At 46.4% G+C, this 20,167-nt stretch overlaps 2 protein-coding genes across 2 annotated transcripts; both read right to left on the reverse strand.

Moving 5' to 3' along the window:
• Positions 1-10,769: 10,769 nt before the first annotated feature.
• Positions 10,770-11,645, reverse strand: LOC119316981. The gene has a single exon (XM_037591370.1). It carries the CDS (start codon positions 11,560-11,562, stop codon positions 10,963-10,965), a length of 600 nt encoding a protein of 199 aa, XP_037447267.1. The 5' UTR covers positions 11,563-11,645; the 3' UTR covers positions 10,770-10,962.
• A 1,701-nt stretch (positions 11,646-13,346) lies between these two features.
• On the reverse strand, positions 13,347-18,257 carry LOC119316982 (isocitrate dehydrogenase [NAD] regulatory subunit 1, mitochondrial-like). Its single transcript, XM_037591371.1, has 4 exons — positions 17,643-18,257; positions 14,785-15,024; positions 14,344-14,422; positions 13,347-13,868 (listed from the first exon to the last, which is right to left on the reverse strand). Exons 1-4 carry the CDS (start codon positions 18,162-18,164, stop codon positions 13,594-13,596), a joined length of 1,116 nt encoding a protein of 371 aa, XP_037447268.1. The 5' UTR covers positions 18,165-18,257; the 3' UTR covers positions 13,347-13,593.
• Between the last annotated feature and the right edge of the window lie 1,910 nt (positions 18,258-20,167).

Consider the following 20,167-nt stretch of genomic DNA (forward strand, 5'->3'; position numbering starts at 1 on the left):
CAAATCACATGAATCTTCCCTTTTCTGCACGAATCAAATTGGAATATCATCAACCAAACTATTAAAAAAAGCAACTAAAAGTATTAGAACAACACTTAAACATATTATTACCCCATGATTCGGGAATTTGTAGAAGACTCGACCAGGGTTGAGGATTATGGTTCAGACGCGATGGATGACTCTGCGTGATTTGTAGCAGTGGCACCACACCAATGGCAGCGGGTTGTGATGAGCAACTGGCTGCGGTGCGTGTGCCGGCGGGGGTGTGATGAGACCCACAGGCGATGGTACGGGTGGCGACTTGGCGCATATCTGGTTGTTGCCTGCTGAAGAGCAGGTGGATGAGCAGCCAGCGGACATGGTTGTTGCGGCCAGAGCTTCTGATGCTAGGCAGAGTAAGTAGAGAAGAGGAGAAGCGAACATTGGATATGTCAGTTTCATTACTTGCAGAGTAGCATAGCACCATATATAGTCATAGTCTAGGTTTGAATTCGAACCAGCTAGAGGAGCACGTCTCTCTTTTTTTTTTTAACTCGGCAACATCTCTTTACTGGTACACTAGCTTGTTCTGTACGCCTTCTCAAGTCTTTGATTTTTTTTCTTTTTTGCGAGGAAGGAAGGAGGAAAAAACTGAGAGTTCCTAGGACTCGAACCCAAGGCCTCTCGGTTGAAAACCAAGGGTGCTAGTCACTTATGTGGCGAATGTTCCCTGGGAGGAGTACGGTAGACGAACGCATTTTCCTTGCAGTTTTAGTTGCGATGCAAGATCGAACGATCGCAGTTTCGGGAATGTTACCAGGCGAACGAGCCCAGATTTTCTTTTCTTCATATATATAAAAAATTATGCTACTTGGTGTCGGCTTAGTCAACAAACGATTGTGCCAACCCTGACCGTTGGATTGACATTCAACGTATGTCGTGTTTCTTCAGCCTCTTCTTCCTCCAGCCGCCAAAGCCAAACCATTGTCGGCGGGACCACCTGCTCCCGCCTCCCACTGCTGGCTGTGTTGCCGCTCACGCATCATGGCCACATTGCCCCCTAAAACTCTGTGCATCTTCCCCGGCTCCTATTCATTCCCGTCCAAGGCCTCACCATCATCCTCCGCCTTGATTCGCTCACCATGGCGCCGCCCTCCGGTGTTGTCAACATGGTCAACAACCGAGAGGAATAAGGAGATGACTGTGCATGGTGAGGATGACAGTAGGGACCCAGCAGTTCGCGCAGTAATTTTGTTTTTTCGGGGCGGAGAATGGGAGAAGGGTATCAACTGGGTTGTGCGAGAGTTGTGGCCCGTCTAGCCTAGGCTTTTATTTCATATGTTTAGCACATGACTAGCCCAGTTTGTTTTTTTCCTTTCTGAAAATGGCTAGCCCAGCTATTTTATTTTTTGCAGAATAACCAACGTAGGCCTACTTGCTTTTCTATGCCCTGCTGGGCCGGAAATCTTTCAAGATGAGGAGGGATGCATTTTGCCCAGAAATTGGGCTATAAGTAATAATAAATGGGCTGTAAAATGAAAAAAATACAGCAAACAGGCAATTAGTTCCAAAATACTTTTTTCTTTCAGTTTTTAATATTTTAAATTTCATTATTTTTGTGCGGATAAAATTTTATTGGATTTACATTAAGGTATGTTTAGTTTTTAAATTAATTTGAATCTGACTAGAAATTTTGGGCTGTATGTTGTTTGGGACAGATTTGAAGGCTGACTTGTGGGTCTACTAGGTTGACGTGTGCGAAAGGCTTTATCAATTTAGTCCACAAACGATTCTAGCAGCAGTGACCGTTGGATGTTAATCCAACGGCCGTGCTGCTTCTTAAATATCTGATCTTCTTGCTCCAGCCGCCCAAACCAGCGCCGGTGGTACTGCCTGCCCCCGCCTCCCGTGGCCGGCTGTGCTACCGCACAGGCTGCACCGCCCCACCTTACTCCATTGCTGGCCAGGCCATTCCTCTACTCACCCACACCTCCTGTTATTTTTCGGCGATGGCAGCCGGACCAGTAAACCCTCGTACTCCCCACCGCGTGGGCAACCACTCTCATCCTTGGCTCTGTGTCGTTCCCTTCCTAGGCCTCGCCGTCGTCCACCGCCCTGGTGCTCTCGGCGCGGCATGGTCAACATGGTCAACGAACGACGTCCATCGGACGTGGACTGTACATGAAGAGGCCGATAGCTGGGTCCATGGCCGCACATAAGGAAATGCCTCCTTATTACGCGCAAAATAATGATTCCTCCACCTGACATCTGGGACCACCGGAAGGGCCTCTGTATTTTGCGAAAAAAATGTTCCCCCCGCTGACAGGTTGGACCCACCAGCTATATCTTCGCACGCAAGGAAGTGCCTCCTTATTACGCACAAAAAATGAATAATCCCCCTGCTAGCTGGGGACCCACCATAGTGGGAGGCTGACTTGTGGGCCTACTAAGATGATGGGGATGGAGGGCTTTGTTAACTTAGTCAATATGAACGATTCTAGCTCCAGTGACCGTATGATGTCCATCCAACGGCCGTATTGATTATTCAACCTCTGGTCTTCTTGCTCCAGCCGCCCAAACAAGTGTCGGGCATGCCGCCTGCTCCTGCCTCCAGTGTCCGGCTATGCTGCCACCACTGGCCATGCCATCCCTCTATACTCACCCACACCTCATGTAATTCTCCGGCGACGGCAGCCTCACACCGCAGCCGAAGCAGTCAACCCATGTACTCCCCTCCGCATGGGCATCCACTGTCGCATCTTCCCCGGCTTCGCGTCGTCCCCTTCCTAGGCCTCGCCGTCGTCCACCGCCTTGGTTCTCTCAGCGCAACGTGGTCAATGTGGTCAAGGACCGACTTCCATCGGAAGTGTACTGTATGTGGAGAGGCTGACGGTTGGGTCCACGGCCGTAGCAAGGAAGTGCCTCCTTATCACGCGAAAAATAATTATTCCTCCACCTGATAGCAGGGACCCACCGGACAGGCCATCGTATTTCGCAAAAAACGTTTCCCCCTGACTACTGGGACCCACCAGCTACATCTTCGCATGCAAGGAAGTGCGTCCATATTACGCGCAAAAAAATGATTCGCCCCCTGACTGCTGGGACCCACTAGCTACATCTTCGCATGCAAGGAAGTGCCTGACAGTCAGGACCCACCTGGTCAAAGTGTACGTAGCGTTGTCATTCTGGTCGCGGACATGTACGTACATACTGGTCGATGTAGAGGCGCGCACGTGTTGTAGTAGAGGTGCGCACGTAGCATGTACACGTACGTACAGCGGCCAGGGTGCAAGAAAGAAAATACAGTCACGTACATACATACGGGCGGGATCTCGAACGCCTACTCGCGCATACGTATGGTCAGGGCTCGTGTACATGGCTGGGTTAGAACAGAGAAGCTGCGCCGTCATCGTGTTCATGGGGAGGCAACCGGCTGGGTCGAAACGGAAGGCATCGTTGTGTTCATCGAGAGCCAACTGGCTTGGACGGAACAGCCGATGAAAACGAGGCCTGGCGTACCGCAGAATGGAGGAAACGTCCTTGTGTTTGAGCGGCCACGGTCGAAATGGGATCCTGTTCATCGGGAGGGGTCTGGCGTACCGCAAAACGGAGGAAACGAACCTCCTACGGTCGAAACAGGGTCTTGTTGATCGGGAGGGGTGTGGCATACCGCAAAACGGAGAAAAAGGACTTGTGTTGGAGTGCTACGGTCGAAACGGGGGTCCTGTTCATCAGGAGGGTGTGGCGTACCACAAAACGAGACTCCACGGGATATTGTTCATCTCCACCGTTGACTGCCTCCACGGGCTACTATTCATCTACTGTCGACTGCCTCCATGGGCTCCCATCCACCATCGACCTCCTCCAGCCTCCACCTGCGACTGTTCATCCACGGGCTCATGTTCATCTAGCCTCCACCGCTCCTCCACCGGCAAATATTCATCCATCCCTCTCCACGGGGTCCTGTTCAACCACCCCTCCACGGGCTACTGTTCATCCAGCCCTCCACTGGCTACTGTTCAACCAGCCCTCCACCGGCTACTGTTCAACCATCCCTCCACGGTGTCCTGTTCATCCAGCCCTCCACGGGGTCATGTTCATCCACCGGCTCGATAGATCGGGGTACTGTTCATCCAGCGGCAACGGCCTCTACTATCATGGGGTCCTGTTCATCCAACCCCCCACCGGGAACTGTTCATCCAAACCCCCTCAACAACGCTCATTGTTCATCAAGGGAAGGAGGCAGCAGTGTTCGATCGGCTTCAGTTAGCAGCAGTAGCAAAGGAATCACTCGGGTTCAGTTAACAGCAAGGGATCGATCGCTCGGGTTCAGTAACGTAGCTAGTGCAATCGCTCGGGTTCAGTTAGAGCCCAACGCCCCGCTCGGGTTTAGTTAGAACCCAACACCTTGCACACACGCACGTACATACGAAAGAAACGCGCATCGCTCGGCCCCCGACCACCCACCGTAACCGGGAACTCCCCGATATTTTCCTCGCCCTCGCTTCTACCACGGTTTTTTTCGTCATTGACGGCCCAAAGAATGTCATGCAGCTGCGTCTCCGGACCGCCCAGGACGAAAAGCCCATTTTCTGTCATGATTTTTTGTCATAGAAGTAGGACCCCACCACATCTATGATGATACCGAGTTTTACAATTATCGTCATAGAAGTGTCATAAGTATGACAGGAAAAAATTCGTTCGGCCCAAAATGTCACGGATGTGTCTTTTTTTTGTAGTGATAGCATTAAACATATGTATCCAAATCAACCCCTTACGAAATAGCGCATAAACTAGGGTTTAAGCTTCTGGAACTCTAGCAACCCACCATCTAATAACTACTCCACAATGCATTCCCTTAGGCCCAAATATGGTGGTGTCATGTATTCGACGTTCACATACCACCACTAAGGGAATCACAACATACATATCATCAAAATATCGAACGAATATCAAATTCACATGATTACTTGTAACATGACTTCTCCCATGGCCTCAAGAACAAGGGAAACTACTCACAAATAATATCCATGCTCAACATCAGAGGGATATTAAATAGCATAATGGATCTGAACATATAATCTTCCACCAAATAACCATCTAGCATCAACTACAAGATGTAATCAACACTACTAGTCACCCACAGGTACCAATCTGAGGTTCTGGTACATAGATTGAACACAAGAGATGAACTAGGGTTTGAGATGAGATGGTGTTGTTGAAGATGTTGATGAAGATTGGCCTCCCAAAGATAAGAGGGTTGTTGGTGATGATGATGGCTTCTATTTCCCCCTCCCGGGGGGAAGTTCCCCCGACGGAATCGCTCCGGCGGAGGGCAAAAGTGCTCCTGCCCAAGTTCCGCCTCGAGACGGCAGCGCTCCATCCTGAAAGTCCTCTCCTTATTTTTTTCTAGGTCAAAAGACCTTATATACCAGAAGATGGGCACCATAGGTGGGCCAGGGCCCCCACTACCCACCAGGGCATGCCCTGGTGCCTTGTGGGCACCTGGCTGCCCCCCTCTGGTAGTTCTTCTCTCCAATATTTATTATATATTCCAAAATAATTCTACGTAAAATTTTAGCTCATTTGGAGATGTGCAGAATAGGTATCTCTAACATAGCTTTTTTAGGTCCAGAATTCTAGCTACCGATATTGTCCCTCTTTGTATAAACATTTGCATATTATGAGAGAAAAGGCATTAGAATTACTCCATAAAGTGTTATAATGCATAAAAACACTATAAATAAGAGTAGGAAAACATGAAGCAAAATAAACGTATCAAGCGCCTTTTTCAAGAGGCGCATACAACATCTACTTCTTACATATAAAGGTGAATTTTCTCCTTTACAAGTATCTACTTGATCCCTTCTTGAATGGTAAACTACATGATCCACCTCTTGTGTGCATGCATAGGTTTGAGCAGAGGGTCACACATGGAGAGAAGGAGTTCATGTGGAAGAGTATGCCTACACCATCCACGAGGGAAGCATGGTAACAAGGACGAAAGAAGGATCAAGTGGAGGTTTTGCTGAGCTACAATTATCGGGCATCCAGGCCAAGGACTGGACATCCAGCACCATCGAAGAAGAGAAGGAGCATCACCAACTGGCGGTCGAAGAACATCATCAGCTAGACATTCGGTGCAAGCTCGGACATTTGGAGCCACTCCAATGACCCAGACATTCGGCTTGAGTCCGAATTTTTTGTAAAGGATCACATAGTCGGGCCCCGCTTGGCCGGACATCTCGCACTCAAACCCAGACATCTGGGGGGCCAACATGAGCTCAGACATCTGGCCCCATGTCTAGACATCGGGCGTGCCTGCGCGTAGTTTTAGATTTTGATCCTTGTATCCACCTCACATCTCACCCTAGATTATAAATACCCCCTCCCTTCTCTAGTAAGGGTTAGCTAAGAATAGATCTAAAACTATAATACTTAGCTCATGTACCTCCCCTTGTGGGATTACTCCTTCATGGAGATGGCTCCTCTCATGGAGTTGAAGACCCCCTCTTGAGGGGAAGACTCCAAGGAGTACCAAGGCCTCCACTTCTGGAGAAGATTTCTCCATAGAATTCAAGACCCATCTCTCTTAGAGATTTGGATGAACTATCCTTGAATCTTTTCCTTTGTTGTTTTTGAATGTTTGTGATCTATCATTTGATTTGTGATTTGAGTGCTTGTCCGTCGATCTTCCCTAAACCCACCTCCAATTCATGAAGATCGGGCAAACAAGGGTTTGGTCCTACATCATTTGGTATCGAGAGCAAGGTTGCCACAAACTGGAACCCCCTCCCCCACTTTTCTAGCCTTAGTTTGGTTGTTCTTGCCCAAATTCGAAAATCCCTATAAAAATAGCCACACCAAATTTCTTGTGATTTGTTTTTCTGTTGAGTTTTTATTGATTTTGATCTGTGGATCTAGTGTTTGGCAAGTGTATCTACCTCCCTTGGCGTTCCCTACCCCAATTTTTTCACATCAATTTTGATTTCCAAATCGAAAATTCCACCTCAAATAGTGTTTTCGACCTCCTAATCGCATCCCGAATTTGCCCGGCCGGACATCCAGGCACCCCACCCCTGAAACAACAGAAACATGATTTCCAAGGCTGAACATCTGGACCAGAGCTCGGACGTCCTGCCACTGTCATTTCAGCCACGAACTTTCACCATTTGGCCACTTCATTGGACTCTGATTTGAGCATTATTGGGGTCATTTTGAAGTTATCGACGTGCTCGAGGGTCGATGCCCTTATATAGGTTTTCACATCATTTGGCCAAGATAAATTTGGAGGCTTTTCATCAAAGCGGGAACCCCTCCACCCACCATCACGTTCATGCCATCGGATCATCACCAACGCTTCACGGGAGTGACCATTGGGTCTCATCTACATCAACCAACAAGCTCGCAATTGATGACGATCATCCATCCTTTGACACCTTCAACCGGAAGCAAGGCTGGTTACCTCCGACTTCGTGAAAGGTTGAGTGTGACGAGGGTATCCATTATGTCACAAACTTTTCCTTGCCATTACCTTTGATAGACCCACCATTCTCTGTGTACACTTTCACACCTATTGAGACTAGTTATCCAAGTATTGTTGGGCTTCATGAAAACTTGAGCACCTTATTAGTGGTAGCAATAGCATTAGCTTACTCCCGTGCATATCTTACGATACTTGTCTCGCATATTTTGTTGAAGCTCAATAAGGATAGTCGAAAGGAAGAAAAAGTTCAAAAAAAGATCTTCTAAGCAAGAAAAGGAGAACCACAAATTTTAAGGAAAAGAGTTGAGCATCAAAAGAGATAATTATGCATATGATATTTGTAAAGGAAACAGTATGCTTGCATGTATAGGTTGGTGCCAAGTAGCAAGCGTGTCCACATGTGCAATCAAGCTAGCGTCTCTCCTAGTGTTTGTGCAACAAGAGCTTAGTCTTCATTAGGTGATTTTGTATTACTCATCCCTATAGTTGCAGAAGTTCGACCGTGTGTGTTTCTTTTATTTCCCTCTCCTACATTTTCCCTCGACTATAGGTTGATCCTTGATGGCGATGATTTGCGGTGACTGGCAGCACTGGTAGGCGTCAGACAGAGGTGACGAGAGACATGATTTGAGGAATGCGAGTGCGAGTGAAGATTCCCAAGTGGTGAAGAAGAGGGAGGAGGAAGTTAGTGTGACTGTACGAGAGTGTCTCGCAATTTGGGCCCACTTGCCGGTGCAGAAATAAATGTTAGCACATACTGTGAACCATCAATGTCTTGGGACTCAAACAAATGACATGGGCAATGCAAGCATGAAACAACTATAAATTAGAAAGGCAAGTAAGAAATTGCAAAAGTAGGTGATATATTTCACGGTACAAAACTTGGAACTGGACATACAGTTGGTAATGCTTGATTTCACCTCGTGTCACTTGAGAGTACAAGAGAGGAAACAGGGAGAAAGCAAGTTTCATCGAAAGTAACTTGACAATACAAATGTAAGATAGCAAAACGAGGAGAATGCAATATTCATCAAACGTAAATTTACAGGAGAAGATATGGAAAAACAAGATTATAGGAGCATATGATGATTGATAAGTGCCCGGCGAAGAATCATTGCATTTGCAAGGATGAAATCGTAATGGTATATGTAAGGAGAGATTTCCATAGGAACGAGAAACATTTTGAAGATTCGCTTGAAGGTTGCGACAAAGAAATTTCCATAGGAATTTGCATAGGAATGGCGAACGAGGATGATTTATGACGGGACAGAACATTAAAAGGTGATCTTATGAGAAATTGAACACAAAGATAAGTGGACGGAAGTAAAATGAATTGAAAAAGAAGAGGGCATCACGATTGGAAGGAAAAACATAGATCACTGCAATGGGAAGCGTGAGGAAGGTTGTTAGTGGAACAAGTGTACCGAGGAAGAAGATGAATATATGTGATGGGGGGAAGATGATTTAACAGAAAGACAACTTTGAAGGAGAAAGAACAAGATGAAGAAGATGGGAGCGGGAAAAGAGAGGTATTTACCCAAAACCACCACACTTGGGGCTAGAGTAACAATTTAGTACCACTTTTCAGACAAGGCACGAGGAACCACCTTTTTGTGCCCAACGACTAATGGAGAGCACTGATCGTCTGATTTGCTCACAAAAACAGTCGCTCTGACCTATTGGGCCTACCTGTTGGGATGATGTGGCGAAGACCAAAAATTGACCAACTAATGTGGCAAATGAGACTTGGTCCCCACATGTCAATGACTGGAAGGTCTTCTTCATATCACTCTTTCGATGGGACATTCCATTGAGCACCTTCTGGGCGTCCGAAAAACGGTGATGTGCTTCTCGCGCCCTGAGCCCTAGTCTGCTCACCGCAGACGTCGCCATGGGTGCTCTGCTCTTGGGATGTAAGAAGCTCGTCACCGGCCCCTGAGTACTCTGCATGGTCCAGAGCGGCGAGGCGAGGCCCTTGGTGAGCTGCGGGTCAGAGTTAGCCTAGAACCTGACGCAACCGGAGGGCTCCACCTCTGGCGCGTCGGGGACCATGAGCTGGAAGACGCATCCCCAGACGTTGTTGGCATCCTTTTTTCATCGTCTGGTCTAGGGGGAGGCAGTCGGGCAGCATAGGCGAGGAGTTGCTTGTAGAGGGTGCGCTTATGGGGCGAGTAGTTAAGGAGACAAAGAGGGGTGGAAGTGGGGGCGGCGGACGCCAAGGGCGGCAGCGAGGCAGCGTTCTAGGTGACAGGGTGGATGGGCGGCGGTCCCTTCCCGCACCTCCTCCCTTTCCTCCCGAAGGCCATCTTCCATCATAGCACCTGCGTGCTTGCCTCCGCTCGGGACCGAAGAGACGAGGAAGAAGAAAATAAAAGGAGAAAGACGATGAGTGGCTGACTGGTGGGTCCCCCGTCCACCTCCGTTGGTCAAATATTGATCTGGATTAGTCTTCGTCATGTCAGTCTGACAGGTGGACCCAATCAATCAAATTCGCTGTTTTTGCGAGCAAAATCGACGATTAGTGCTCCGAGTTATAGGTTAAGCTGTTACGTTGTACCAAGTACTAGCACACGATGGGCATGTATATCGTCTCACATACTGATCTCAATTTCCATCTGTTTTTCAGGGATTTTCTAGTCGAACCAAGCTTCCGAATCACGGCGCGGATGAACAGCCTGGAGGTGCATGCCCCGCCCCTGCGTATTACTCTCCATTTTCCATGCTCTTAGTAAATGTACCTTTGCTCGGTTGTATATTGATGCTGGATGCAATTTACAATGCTGATGTGGTGAATGTTAATATTGTCGCTGGATTCATATGACTAGCACTGATGCATTTGTGGGCCGAAACGGCACGATCCTTTGTAGCAGCGGAAATCACAACCAAGTCATACTCAAGCTGATCACGGTGTGCCTTCCGATCTATGTTAGACCAGGAAGAAGAATAGAATTGCTATCCTTCCGATCCTGAACCAAATATAAGGGCTTAGTGGGTGTTTAACTTCTTTTGATTTGTGTTTTGTTGTCCCTGAGGCGAACATTGCAGTTCGCTCATCAAACTGCCAAACAATTTGAGTGCTGTACCGGAGTAAGCCTGGAGTTCCCGGGTTCTTATCACAGCTGATAAAAGAATGAAGCTCACCCAAAAAAACGCGAAAAGGAGAAGATTGCGCAAAGCTATTATCATCCACCAACATCCCAAATCAAGAATCAGAGTTAGAGGAGCTACCAAATTAAGGATTCCAGAAGGAAGATCAATGATAACATCAGCAGTTCACCACATGAAACCAATCAAGCCAGACACGGACGGACGCTACACAATGGTGATTCTTGTTTTAAAATCCGCTAACAGAGCAACCAAACAGTAGCACATAGTTTCATATACCATACCAAAGTAACTGCAAGCGTTTGATTTTTGATCGGCCATGACAGAGCTCACAGCAATTGAAAAGCATTACTACAAAATTGGAGTTACAGATTGCAAAGATATGCGGCGACTCAGTTCTCCAGGCCGGGCACCTGCATGCGGCGGGCGGCCTCGGACTTCTTGCCGCCGAAGATGTCGTCGGATACGACCCTGAGCTGACCTCGGTTCTTGGACTTGGCGATCTTCTGGATCGTCTTGGGGTTGGTGACCTTCTGCAGCTTCGAGCCCGTGCGCAGCACGTTCTCCTTCTTGCGCTTCTCCCGCTCCTCCTTCTGCTTGCGCTTGGCGACCTTGTTCTGCCGGATCTCGTCCTTGAGCTCCGCCACGCGCGCCTGGTACGCCTTCTTCAGGGACTTGTCCCTCACGCGCTGCTCCAGAGGGACGGGCTTCCGGGACACCATCAGCGCGGAGGAGCGGCGCGTGCGTGGCTCCTTCCATGTCCGCCCCGAGACGCGCCCGGCGATGACGCCGTCGTAGGTGGGCGACCCGAAGGCCGCCGGCTTGGACGGGTCAGACTGGGAGGCCACTGCACGGAGCTTGGACGACCGGGGCGCGTCGGCGTCGAGGTCCATGGAATCGGCGGCATCTGCCTCCTCCTCCCGGCGCTTGCGCTTGCCGCGCTCGCCGCCGAGGCCCTCGTCGAGGTAGCGAAAGTCGAGGTGCGAGGCCATGGGGGAGACTAGGAGCTAGGGTTGGGTTTCGCCGTCTTTGGGTTTGGGAGAGAGAGGAAGAGGGACTGGAGGCGGAAGGGGTGGTTTTTGTTAGGGTTTGAGACACGGATGGCGGAGGCAAGTTGGATGGGCCAGAGTTGGCGTAAATTTGGAAGGCCCATTTCACTACTAGCTCTGGTCGAAAAAAAAGTTCGTGTCTTTTTTTTGTAAAAACATGTGTCTTGTAAAACAAATAGTGCATGAAAAGTTGTTATTCCACCCATTAACTCTTGCAATTTTTAAGAACAAAAACGCTTATTTTTCTCATGTAAATTTGCAGTAGTATATACTCCCCCTGTTTCTAAATGTAAGTCTTTTTTTTGCATGATAATACGTGTCTCATTAATAAAATAAAGATCCAGTTACAAGCTACGTAAACATCAACATTATAGGACTGAAAAGATAGGATATTCCTATGTAAAAAACCAAGGCGTGTCCCTCTCCACTAAGGAAAAGGAGACATATCACCGCTTCACCCGGGCTCGACTTGGCTCCATCGCTGATCGGCAGCTTTACGGACCTCCAAAGTAGTTTGCCTGAAGCAAAACCATTGCCGTTGAAAGAATTAGAACGGGGCAACGTGTCTCTGGACACACCATCGAACTCTAGAACTTACACCCCCCGCACGACTACAACGTCGGAGGAGGAAACCAGAACTGTCAGCCTCCAACCACAAACCTAGCAGGAGATGCACCATCTTCCAGCTGTCACTTGTGTAGACAACCATCTGCGCATACTCCTGGACGACAAAACCTCCCTGTTCCACCATGGCGTCGGGGACAACGTCGCAACAACGGGGACAGAGCGGAAGGAGAGACACACTTGACGGAGTCGCCGCCGCTGCCTCGCCAACACCATCCATGAATCCTAACGCCACCGATCTGAAGGATCGGCAAACACACGATGTCATCAACTCCGAGACGCCGCCATGGAAGACACTGCCGGTGTGGGAGTGGAGTTGAAGCAAATTTATTCGTCCGGGCACCGCTCCCACCATCCCAACGACTCACCACGACCTACAAATCCAAACCCTAACTACAGAACGGAGGAACGGGGTCCCCCCTTCCTCCTGCCGCTGAAGCAGCAGCCAGAAGGACGGGGGGTCGGTGCCCTGGCCGATGGAGATTGGTGGAAGAAGATCACCTCCAGCAGCCGGGAGGGAGAGGGGGCCAGCGCCCTGGCTGGTGGAGATCGGTGGAAGAAGATCACCTCCCTAGTCGCGTGGCTCGTGGCGGCGGCTAGGGTAGCGGGGAATAATATAAGTCCTTTTATTGAGATTCCAACAAGGACTACGTATGGAGCAAAATGAGTGAATTTACACTCTAAAATACATCCGTAAGTCCATGTCGAAATCTCTAAAAAGAACTTGTATTTACAAATGGAGGGAGTATATGTGCATGATATAAATATTTTCAATACTTGTAAAAGTTTAAAATATGATTCTTTGTTTTTTTTTCTGAACTAAAGGGTGCAACAGGTATCACAGAATCCGTTTGCATATGGAGTTCAACCTCGTTTCGTCCGGCTTTTATAAGGTGTGCACCACATTTTCTGTTGATCAATTAACGACATAAGAAATACATGAACCCCTTATAAGCACGACGAATGGAGTACTATGTAAAAATTAACATGCAAAGGTTATACAAGTCATATCGGAGCATCAATCTGATTACTGAATCAAGTTATCTGCTCGACCTTAATTCACAAAACATTTAACTCAAATGCGTAAATTCACGAAACATATCTGATGGATGCAAAAGAGATCGTTTCTTGATATTTTCAATCTTATTTCCAGTTATATAACTTGGCAAGTTTCTGGTGAGTTGCTCAAATTATTCTGAAGCAAAACCAGAAAGAACGCACCGGAAGATTTACAGTGGTTCGCTGAACAAAATGACAATCTAAAGCTACAATTAAAGAAAATCAGTCCAGACTAACGGCCTAGTCCGAGGGGCGCAAAAAAACTAGTCTCGAAAAGCACGCAATTGGCGGCTAATCAAGTTTGGCGATTACTGCATCCGTGACTTCCTGGGTGGTGCTGGTGCCGCCCAAATCCCTGGTCCTGTATTTGCCTTCTGCAATGACACTCTTCACTGCTGATTCCAGCCGGTCGGCGAATGACGGGAACTGCAAATGCCTCAGCATCATGGCGGACGAGAGAAACAGAGCAACTGGGTTAGCTTTCTTCTGTTGCACAATCTTGTCATTTCCCACATTTCCTGCAGAAGCGCCCTGCTCAAAGATGGCATGGTCCTGACCAACATTGCCTGAAATAATGCAGTACACGAAGATTTAGAGACTAAGGCCCTGTTTGGTTCATAAGTCCTAGGACTTTTTTTAGTCCCAACTTATAAGTCCCAAGTCCCTAAAAAGTCCCTACCTGTTTGGTTCCTGGGACTTAACATGGACTAAAAGACCATATTACAACTATAAGTCCCTATAAGTCCCTCCTTGAGAGTCTTATTTCATAAGTCCCAAATGCCCACTTTAAGTCCCTATAAGTCCCTCCTGTTTGGTTTAAGTCCCTGGAAACAAACACCCTCTAATTTTCCATCCCCATATGCTCTCACAAGTCGGGTATTTATGCATTGCATAGTGCTAAGATGTTCAGACATGGGAAGGCTAAATAGATATATCAAATGCAACATTGAGCAGGCTATTATTAGACAAACAATCAATTTATACCAATTGTAAACCTATTTCCGCTAAAACAGAAGAATCACAAGCAGAATCAAACTCTACCTCCAGGCATGACACCCGTGCCTCCAGCAATACCTGCAGCCACATTAGACACCAGATTGCCATAAAGATTTGGGGTGACCTACAAAGGGAAGAAAAACAAAAGTCAACAGGTAACTACCGAAATTGATTTGTAAACTTTGGGACATCAAGACAACCTTTAGAATGTAAAACAGCGCATACAAAGAAACATGAGATTGCCAACAGAGGTACAAACATAAGAGGTGTTACTACCACATTTGCAAAAACTTAGCTAAACGATCCGCACTGATATTTTCTGTATAGGATCAATATAAGTATTATATCAAACAGCGTGCTCAAGGTTAAAATAGTAACTTATTGTATAACCACGAGAACATTTCAGCTTGATGAACATTGAACAATTAGAACATGGTTGCAATACAGTGACATTTAGTAAGAAGTGCATAGATTTCATATACATACCATAACATCAAACTGTTCAGGTTTTGCAACAAGCTGCATACAGCAGTTGTCCACAATGATTTCACTATATTGAATTCCAGGATACTTCGTCGCAACCTCACGGCAGGACTCCAAGAACAAACCATCAGCTAGCTTCATGATGTTTGCTTTGTGCACTGCCGTCACTTTCTTTCTATTGTTGAGGTAAGCATACTCAAAGGCGTATTTGGCAATCCTTTCAGAGCAGAACTTCGTCATCACCTGGCAAATCCATTCAATGAGTTTAACATGAAGAAAAGAAATCCTTCAGACAACAAAACAAAAAGAGAGAACAGTTGTAATTGTAAAAAAAACAGAAGCAGAATACAGTGCAAACAGGCACAAAATTGATGCGACAACTATAGTTCCAATGACAGGGCATTTAACTATGCAGGGAAAAGCACCGAGTATATGCCAACTAACAGACAAATCTTACTGTTGAGATCAAAACCCCTAGGGGAAATGTCACTGGATACTTAACTAAATTATCATTTTGTATTAAGAATAGACTAGAGAGAAATATATTTTTACTGAATTATTAAATTCACTACTCAAAAGCATGGGCACCACAAACTGTACATTTGAATGCTTCTATTGTTGTGTTATGTAGGGCAAAGGTAACTACTATTCATCCTTGGCCAGGACAGTACATAATCAAGCACAAGAACAAATACATAAAATTGATAATTGAGAGGGCGACATAACCATAACTTGTGTAACATGACTGCGCCTTTGCTCACTTCGTCCATTAAAAAGGCTATGAGCAGCAATGCAGCACCATTGCAAGTTGACCATTAAGTCATTTTATGAATGTTCAACAAAAGCTAGTGCTTTGGTAAATATATGCACATCTAAGGTTAGGCAAGTTTGACCAACTTAGCTGGGTGTTTGGTTGAAGTCAAACCTTAGACAAGATTATTTTTTCAATAAATGGGTACATGTCATACGCTTACAAAAGTGTAACAGAATTGTAATACCCCGGCACATTAGTGGATGCTCACGTTGCCCAATTAGAGTTGTGTCACTGCGTTAGCTTCTCATGGAGATTTTTAATGGAGTTGGACCAACATATATGCTGTGTTCCAAACGTAGCACCTCCAGGTTTACCCTTTTACATGAAATGACTGCTTTCTACAAGTGGGCTGGGCATTGAGCAGATTTGGGATGGGACAGGACAGGACAGAGATTCCTCTTATGCTTACCAACTTGTGTCTTCAATTTTGTTGAACGAATGTAACAAAAGTTCGATAATAAACGTGGGGTAAATTGTGGCATTGTTAGTTCTAGAACAAGACAGGCCCACAATCCATCAGTATGGTGGTCCTATTATACACACCAGATGTTCTATTTACAAGCAAATTAGTGATGGATATCATGAACTCTTAAAGTAAAGAACCCGCTGTCCCAGTACTATAAATAATGACAGGAATGAATGTTGTAGAAGATTGTAAATGGTTAATCTGCGCCCATCACACCTTTGAGTGTTTATAGACATGATAAACGTCCTTTTACACGGATATATGCATACTTATAAAGGCCCTGTTTGGTTCAGCTTTTATCGACGGATTCTGCTGCCGCGCAGCAGAATCTGAACCAAAGGGCGAACCCAGCAGAATCCAATTCCAAAAATCCGCTGCCAAAATCTGAACCAAAAGCGGAAGCAGCCCAGGACGTGCTTTCTAAAATCTGATTCCGCTGCGGGCCAAAATCTAAAAAAGTGGTATCAGCTGGTTTGCCAAATGACCTACATCTTTTTCACATCAGATTTTCCACAGCTGTTTTTCCACAGCAGATTTTTCACAGCTGCTTTTAGAAATCCACAACCAAACCAAACAGGGCCAAAGTTACAAGTATCAATGTAATACATTTTTTTCTGGACAGAATTTGCAGGAATCGGACAGGAAAATATTTCAGTGAATTATGCGCGCTGCATGCTTCATACTAGGAGGAGAGTTCTTTGGCTGTCTAGTAAAGCCACATTTTTGTGTAAAAGTGTGGCAAGCCAGACTAAGGCAAGTTTGGCAAAATGTTGAGCCAACGACAGGTAGGCTGCAGGGCAATTGACCGGACACGTACAACAGATGACCAAACTTGAATATATATGGGTTGACAAAGTGGGGCTGTGAACCAAGCATGCACCAGATGTTCCATGCTACAATTGGCAATGAGAAATAATGGTGTCTCGCGTACCTTTAAATTCAATTTAAAGAAACAGATAGGCAACCTTAACTTAGAACAGTGGAACAAATAACATAAGCATTTGTGTATCATCCTAACATTGCTACATGTGATCTCATAGATAAAGTTAATCTCAGAATTAGAAAACACGGCCATGATCCATCAAAGTATGTACTAAATGCTCTCACAATTCACTCACCCCAATATATCAACGACTAAACCTCGTGGCAATCATATTCAGTTGGAACAAACCAATCATAAATGCCTACAGTTTTGTTTCACATTATTACAACTTGTGCAGTAAAACCCAACAACCCATGAACTCAGCTAGATTGTCCGTTACGCAAATTGCCACAGAATCCCAATTGCCAATAGCCATATATTATACAACACAACCTACCAAGTACTCAGTAACCCGCAGTAAACAAAACAAACTTGTTACAAGCATATTGACGGAATATTGTTGCTTCAACAATACAACGATTGTCCATGAGGGTCTCTTGTCCATCATGTGTTCAGCAAAAGTGTGGGAAAGCTAAGTACCTCTACTAGCAATCAAACAGTATATTCGATCACAATCCACGAACACATTAGCTAGCATAAACTACATCAGCAAGGTCAATGATTGTCCTGCATTGAGCAGTGTGCGGAATTCGCCATACCTTGAGGCTCTCCACGACGCCAGGAACGACCTCGTGCTCGAGACCCGAGTACTCGCCCTCCGTGTTCTCCCTGATGACGGCGATGTCAACGTTGTCGTGCCTGGTGGGCAGGCCAGGGAGGTTGAAACAATTGACGAGGGAAGCGTAGAGGTCGAGCTCCTTGCGCAGCTGCAGATTGAGGGAGGAGACACCTCCGCCGACGGGTGTAGCGAGACCGCCCTTGAGGCAGACCTTGTTGCGGCGGATGGACTCGATGACCTCGGGAGGCACCGATGGCATGTCGCCGTGGACCTCGTACGTCTCGAAGCAGACCGGCGCGTGCATTGCCTCCATCACCTGGCGCACGGCGCCGGTCACGAGGGGCCCGATGCCGTCGCCCGGGATGAGCGTGACGGTGCGCGGGGCGCCGTCGCCCGGGCGCGGCATGTAGGTGACGGTACGGCGGGACACGGCGCCAGCGAGGGGGGAGGGAGGGGCCAGGGAGAGAACGCGCCGGAGGAGAAGGGCGGATCGCCGCGCCATGGTGAGTCCGGCTAGGGTTTCGGGGTGGATGCGATCGGCGCCGTGTCCAGAAGGATGAGCGGAGGCTGGTATGGGGAAGGAGAAGGAAAGGGGTGGGATGGTTCTTTACCCTTTCTCATTCCATATTTTTCGCCCTTTTCAACATTATTAATATAATAGATGATTATTCGGTGTCATCCCTGTCGTATGCAATCATTTTCTGTTACGGTGATGTATATTCCTCCATCCGACTCATCCATATTCTGCCTCCCTTGTTTCTCCGTCTCAGCAACTATCGTCGTTTACATCCAGTTCAAAAAAAAAGGGTAATGTCATTTAGCTGACATTTCCCTAGAAACATTTTTTTAGTGAATGTCTTGATGGTCGTCGAATGAAGGCGTGCAGATCTTAGAGCGATGGAGCGTTCCACGTCAGCCACAGCCACTCGTTCGCTTGGAGTGAGCCCTCACGTGAATGAACTAATCTACCGAGGTTATCCAACCAGCTCCGTCGCCACTCCACGGCATTAGGGCGTCGATGGATCGAGCAGCGGCTGGCGACGAGGCCAGGAGGTCGTCGAATCCGGGAACATGGTGGCGCACCCTGCAGCTGCCGGTTCGGGACGAGCACGGTGAATCGAGGACAAATAACGGTGGTCCTCTACTTCGATTCGTCGCCACATTGATGGATGATGGCGTCGAAGAGCCAGCAAGGGAGGTGCAGGTCGACATGGAGTCGCCGCGCGTTTTCATCCATTCTCTCTGGTAACGGAGACGACACATATTCGAGGTACGCTGCATCTCCAAGTTCTGGTCCTGAATTCATGATAGGGATTCACGGTTTTGGGATTTGTTCAATGCTGGCAGCGATGACGGGGGAGGGGTGAGTGGGGTCGAGAGGCGCCTGTTGGGGCGTTGGCACTGTCGGACGGGGTGCTGCAGTATTGGTTGCTATGGGCAGTTGTAGCCATTTTGTTGAAGGGAGAGGAAATTATATTCTCTCTTTTTTATGTTTTTTGGCTGATCCACAGGATGCAGCATAAAATGTCCAACGTGCAGAGCAATAAAAGCAAAGTAATAAAAAATGCCGCGCGAAGGGGAGTAGGAGGTTGCTTTATACAAGAAAGAGGAGGAAAATCAGCTGTGCAATTGCTATCGAGGTTGCGGGATTTGTTTGCCCTATTTTTTTCTTCATAGTTTCATATCGAGCTACCTTGAGAGATGTATGTTAAAGAGTTGATGAGGAAATTTGCCATGGCAAATTTGTCGAGGAGAGTTCAAGAGCGAGGTTTTATAGCCATGACATTTTTTTTCTAACTTGCAATTGTTTTATAAAACAAGTTCTAAAATGTGTATCTGACCGGTACACATTTTTATACATTTACCATCTTTTACATCTCAAAAATTATCTAAACTTGCCACCCAACCGGTACAAAAATTACCTAAAATTTATATGAATAATGGAACATCTTTTTCTATGATTTGCCACGATATGCACATTTTTCATGATGTTTTTTAAGATCATTTGTTGTGATGTTTGTTGTAATTGCCATGGAGTATTTATAATTACACACCATCCTACAAAAACAATTTGCCATGTGAATAATTTGGTTTTGTTATGAAAAATGCCAACAACTTTTAAGTGTGGAACTGTCATGTACAATTTTTACTTGCAATCTACCAAAAACCATTGAAAAAATAAAAAAGTTTGAACATAACCTATCTACATTTTCCATTTGTTATAGGAACACATTTAAAAATTCTTTAAACTAGCCCAGTGATAAGACATTTTTTCCTACATTTTGACATGATCTAAATATCTATATTTCTAAAGTTGGCATATCACCAGCACAAAACTTTTTCCTATATTTGCCATGAATTAGGAAACAACCCTTTTCAGGTTTCGTTCTTTCGAATTTTATTGCAACTCAAATATTTAGCAACAACAACAACAGCAACAACAACAACAACAACAACAGCAACAACAACAACAGCAACAACAACAACAGCAACAACAACAGCAAC

This window comes from Triticum dicoccoides, chromosome 6A, assembly GCF_002162155.2.
Source record: "Triticum dicoccoides isolate Atlit2015 ecotype Zavitan chromosome 6A, WEW_v2.0, whole genome shotgun sequence".
Taxonomy (NCBI): Eukaryota; Viridiplantae; Streptophyta; class Magnoliopsida; order Poales; family Poaceae; genus Triticum; species Triticum dicoccoides.

Coding starts and splice junctions, on each gene's coding strand:
- LOC119316981 (XM_037591370.1), bottom strand. CDS start 11,562: ATGGCCTCGCACCTCGACTTTCGCTACCTCGACGAGGGCCTCGGCGGC.
- LOC119316982 (XM_037591371.1), bottom strand. CDS start 18,164: ATGGCGCGGCGATCCGCCCTTCTCCTCCGGCGCGTTCTCTCCCTGGCC. Junction 15,025..17,642: donor GCGTCGTGGAGAGCCTCAAG/GTATGGCGAATT, acceptor TGGATTTGCCAG/GTGATGACGAAGTTCTGCTC. Junction 14,423..14,784: donor CTGAACAGTTTGATGTTATG/GTATGTATATGA, acceptor TTCCCTTTGTAG/GTCACCCCAAATCTTTATGG.